Raw genomic sequence first — 4,876 nt, 5'->3', positions numbered from 1 at the left:
GGATAGTGTAGGGGGACGAGCTGAGAATAGTTTACAGGTTGGCACAACATCGAGGGCCGAAGGGCCTGTTCTGCGCTGTATTGTTCTATGTTCTATGTCTGTCGAGACAGAAAGCAGAGTCAATGTTCAGGGTCCAGTGCTGAAAAATGTGTTGCTGGAAAAGCGCAGCATGTCAGGCAGCATCCAAGGAGCAGGAGAATCGACGTTTCGGGCATAAGCCCTTCTTCAGGAACCTGCTCAGGGTCACCTGCTGAGTTTCTCCAGCAATTTCTGTTTCAGTTTCAGATTTCTAGCATCTGCGGTTCATTATTTTTACTTATTGGAACAACCTGCTTTTGTAGAACCCAGTAATTCCGATGACAATGACCTGATTCCCCTCTGAGGGCTAGGGTGGACAGCATCTATGCACATCCTACACCAGCGCAATTTCTCCAACCATTCCGATCAATCAGAATCCCCGAGAACTGTTGCAGTTAAACAAAAAATGGGTGCATAGGCAGATAATACTTTGCGGTGAACTGATCAGCACAGGTATAATTCCTTACTAACGTTTTGAACGACTTATCGCGATACTCTCTCATTTTCATAGCTCCTTATCACAGGGAGATGTCTAGTTTACTAGGGGCACTGCCTACATAAAGCTGTCAGGTTTTTTTTGTAGAGAAGAGGCATTGACATCAGCGCCTGGGAGGGACACTGTTGACGTTAAGGAGGGATGGGGCGGCTTTAAGAAATGTCTTTTGAGGGTGTTGCTCCGGGTTAAAGCGACGTCAAAGGAGAATGTGTTGCATTTGACACTGTGTGAGCGAGTTACACAGAGAAATCCCGAGCTAAGGGGTGGTTCTCTAATGTGTCAGCTCTTATGGAAGGTCTAGAAAGTGCCTAACAAACTGCTGCCTTTAGCATTCTGTACTGAATCTTTACCAGCACCACCACAGCAGCTCGACTCCAAACAGGACAAAGGTAATGCTTAAAAATCGGTCTGCTCTCTCACTCCGTGGACTTGTCGATTGACCTCAGTTAAATTTTGTTTTCAAATATTTAATGCCTGCTCCCTCTCAGAGTGGAGTTCTAGTTATTTTAACCAAGATCGTATACCTGTCAGTAGTTGGCGACCTGTGTAATAACACATGCGTTTTTGGTAAATTCGTGAGCTTTAACTGCGATATTTCAGAAGGCAGGGTAATGAAGTTTGTTGTTTATTATTATTGCTATTCGGTCTCATGTTGCATCTCCCAGTTGATTTTTTTTCTCACAGACTCGGGGTCTCTGGGGTGCATTCATACCCTGGCCTCTGGGTTTATGTGCTCACATTAAAATCAAAACCTGTTTTGTCCCAGCCTTGATCAGCTCCAAGCTGGTCAGTTAAGTTTGCCAGCAAAGCCCTGTGTTGTTGCGAATGATAATTGAAAAAAATTGATTATAATTGAAAAAAAATGTGATAACTGTGGAAAGCTGTAGTTAGTGACTTTTATTCAGATGCATTTTATTGCTGTCTAAGCTCTCCCTCACATTCATGATATTTGGGAATAGAAATTTGCTTTTAATCGCCTTGATGGGGAAAAAAAGTTACAGAAGTAATACGACGCCCACAGTAAATCCCTTCAAAAAAAATCCAAATGAATTGACCGTGCGGTGTGTCAATGCAGGCTGATGCTCAGTGTAAAGCTAGGACCTGGAAGAACCCTTCAAAGCCTCTGCGTAGGGTACAGCCCTGGAGATTGATGTGTTAATTCCGTGTTTAGTTTACATTGACCCTAATGGATTCTTGCTGAGTATAATCAGGAAGCGCGTGATCAGTAAATAAACAGGGATTGAAGGACTTGGACACATAAAAATGCCAGGAAACTAAGTAAACCCTGCTCGATGGTGAGTGACACAGACAGGGGAATAAAAATGCCGCAGTTACTCGGGGCAGTCAAATGGGGAATCTCGTTTGTTCTGATCAGTTAAATGTTGGCCAATGTATTATTTCGCCTTTTTTAAAATATAGAGAGACCTGCATTCTCTTCTACCGTAGGAAACCCCAAGCTGGTAAAGTGCATAGCCTTCTCCCTGTGTCGACACCAAAATACTGGCCGTTGCATCGACAGGTTATATTGAAAACGCCACTCTCAAAGATTGAGGGAAGTTTCCATGTAAAATGTTTTTAAATTCTTTCTTTTACAAACAAGACGAGTTTTCAGGAATAAGCTATCTGTTTCAGTGTGAGTTTTTAAATGTGGAAAAGGCAGCATTTAAACTAACCAGATGTTAACTTTTTTTTAATTAGCCCAAAGCATACCGTGTCCGATTGGCTTTGAAGACGGTGCAAAGAGGCGACACCTTTCAGGTCTAGAGACAAAACAAGGATACTGGGCATTACCACTCGGTGTTCTTTTATGTAAAGGCGAGGTGAAGATATTTGGTTGGCGATGGGGAATCAGCTGTCTGAGCTGACGCCTAACGGAACCTTCTTGCCTCCCTTCCAGTCCCTGCATGTTGTGGTGATTGGCTTGGATTCAGCTGGAAAGACCACTTTGTTGTATAGACTGAAGTTAAGGGAGTTTGTCAACACCATTCCGACAAAAGGCTTCAACACTGAAAAAATCAAAGTGCTGGTTGGGAACTCCAGGGCCATCACTTTCCAGGTCTGGGATGTTGGTGGCCAGGAGAAACTGAGGCCTCTGTGGAAGTCCTACACCAGACGTACTGATGGCATTGTCTTTGTGATTGATTCGTCTGAGACTGAGAGGATGGAGGAGGCCAAGGCTGAACTTCATAAAATTTCCAAGAGCTCAGAAAATCAAGGAGTGCCAGTATTAATCTTTGCCAACAAGCAAGATCTGGTGGGGGCGCTGTCTGTATCTGAGGTGGAGAAATCCCTCAGCTTGAATGAGCTGGGTGCATCCACTCTGCACCACATTCAGAGTTCCAGTGCAGTGAACGGCCAGGGCCTGCAACAAGGTCTGGAGAGGTTGTACGAAATGATTATTAAACGGAAGAAGATGATCAGGCATCAGAAGAGAAAGAGATGAACCGTGGACCTTATCCCATAATCAGCTAAGATGGATTTGAATAGCTCATCAATGGAGTCTCCTAAAAGGAGCAACTCAATGGTCAGAAGCACACAACTTGCCAAAAATATAAGTTCCAAGTTTTTTTTGGGCTGATCCAAATTTGACTTTTTTTTTCCTCCAGACGCATTGTAGCATATACAACAGCAATGACCGACACCAACCCTGCAACCTAACTGTTTATTTAAATAAAAGGATCAAAATAAAACAGGGACAAGTAGGTCACTTGTAGATGTTTGGTGAGGAGTTGAACTGATTACAAGCCAGCCCCAACCAGAGACCGACTGATGTTTTACTGGAAATATGAAAACTGTTTGGGGATTAATGCTTACAATTATGATGCTCAGCCTTCTGGAGAGTATACATTCTGATTTTGCATTTACGAATAAATTCCTGTAATGATTTGGTTGTACCCAGATAGCCCCTTCATATGTAAATTGATGGATGATTGCTGAAAATTGCCTGGAAAGTTAAATTAAGTGATAGAGAACTGAAATATTGTTCTCTCTCTCACTCTCTCTTTCTTGCTTCTCTCTATCTCAAAGTTCTTAGTTTCATAACTCCAGAAGACTGGAACATGGTGAATTGTTCTTGCAATTCACTGATATTGTTCTGACGCCACTGTATAAAGTGTTTAAAACTTGTGTAGCTTTTTGTAGATGGATGATGTGCAAGTCAAGGACATGATTGTCCGAAGTTACAAAAGATGTTTAGTTCTGCAAGTGTTTGCAAAAATAACAAATGGACTGAGGGAAGCACTTTGTACTTTTTTGTTTTGGTCTGAAAATATCATTCAGCTACACACCCCAGTAAATGGGAGTACTGAAAGCAGTATTGGAGTGCAGTAATGCTTCTACATTCTGAGATGTGAAGCAGTTTCAGCCTGACCCCCAAATCTAATAAATCCCAATGATGTGAGGTCTCTCCTAGAAGGTTTCTTCACGTCTTCTTGAAGTTAGCTTTAGCTGCAATGAAACTGTTGCTCAGTCTGAAGCTGCACTTTCAAGGTGCCAAGGCAGAGAGAAATGTTCTTGAGGTTAAGATTGTGAATGGGAGCTGCCTTCACACTTTCTCTTACCAGAGTTCTACATGTGTCCAAATATGTGCAACAAATTCTATTTGTGGCTTTCCTTACTGTAATCTGGTTGGCAGCTAGCAGTAAAACTAGTTTAGTGATGGGTCTGTTACTTGATAACTAGCTTGAAACCAATAGCTGCAGTCGAACTGTAGCCTTTGATATGAAGCACACATGAGCCAATGTGCTTTTAATGCAAAAGAAGATTCCAATGTCACATCTTTCATTTGAAATCATTTGAATTATCAATGTTAAGAGTTTCACTCAGGCTTTCATACTGAAAAATTGGACCTTGCGGAAATATTTAAGCTGTGAAACAAAATGGTGATTTGTACATATCTTTTTTGTACTTTGATAGTTTTTTTTTAATAAAGAGTTGTCTTTGGTGTTAAAATGAAATGCTAAAACATGTTTTTTTTTCCTTAATTCTTAATTTGCTTGTATTTCAAAACTGTTCCCAGTGTGTTTTTTTTTCTCTCAACCATCTTTAGGTCATACTTGTACCTCAATTCAGAAAGTAAAAAGGATGAGCTGAAAAGTAGCAACTTGCATTAGTGAATATTTTCAGCAACAATTTTGAGAGCATGTGCTGGGCGCATATAAATTCTCTTACTTGCATGTAGCTAAAATATTAAATGAGATCTAATTTATGAAGTCAGCGTAACAGGCACTTGTTACATTAGGGGTCTTAAGGCTAGCAATTATCCTGAATAAAGCTAGGGGTGTAATTTGCTGCTGCTGCTAT

At 41.3% G+C, this 4,876-nt stretch overlaps 1 protein-coding gene across 2 annotated transcripts; it reads left to right on the top strand.

Annotated features, from left to right (window-relative positions):
- The first annotated feature begins 680 nt into the window (after positions 1-680).
- On the top strand, positions 681-4,530 carry arl4d (ADP-ribosylation factor-like 4D). Of its 2 annotated transcripts, none has more exons than XM_060848706.1 (2): positions 681-963; positions 2,273-4,530. In XM_060848706.1, the coding sequence occupies exon 2, from the start codon at positions 2,415-2,417 to the stop codon at positions 3,015-3,017; it is 603 nt and encodes a 200-aa protein (XP_060704689.1). In that variant the 5' UTR covers positions 681-963; positions 2,273-2,414; the 3' UTR covers positions 3,018-4,530. The 2 variants fall into 2 exon arrangements, with proteins under 2 accessions (XP_060704689.1, XP_060704690.1); XM_060848707.1 differs by lacking the exon at positions 681-963 and adding an exon at positions 1,782-1,869.
- Positions 4,531-4,876: the final 346 nt, after the last annotated feature.

This window comes from Hemiscyllium ocellatum, chromosome 32, assembly GCF_020745735.1.
Source record: "Hemiscyllium ocellatum isolate sHemOce1 chromosome 32, sHemOce1.pat.X.cur, whole genome shotgun sequence".
NCBI classification, from domain to species: domain Eukaryota; kingdom Metazoa; phylum Chordata; class Chondrichthyes; order Orectolobiformes; family Hemiscylliidae; genus Hemiscyllium; species Hemiscyllium ocellatum.
This window is presented reverse-complemented; position numbering and strand designations above follow the sequence as displayed.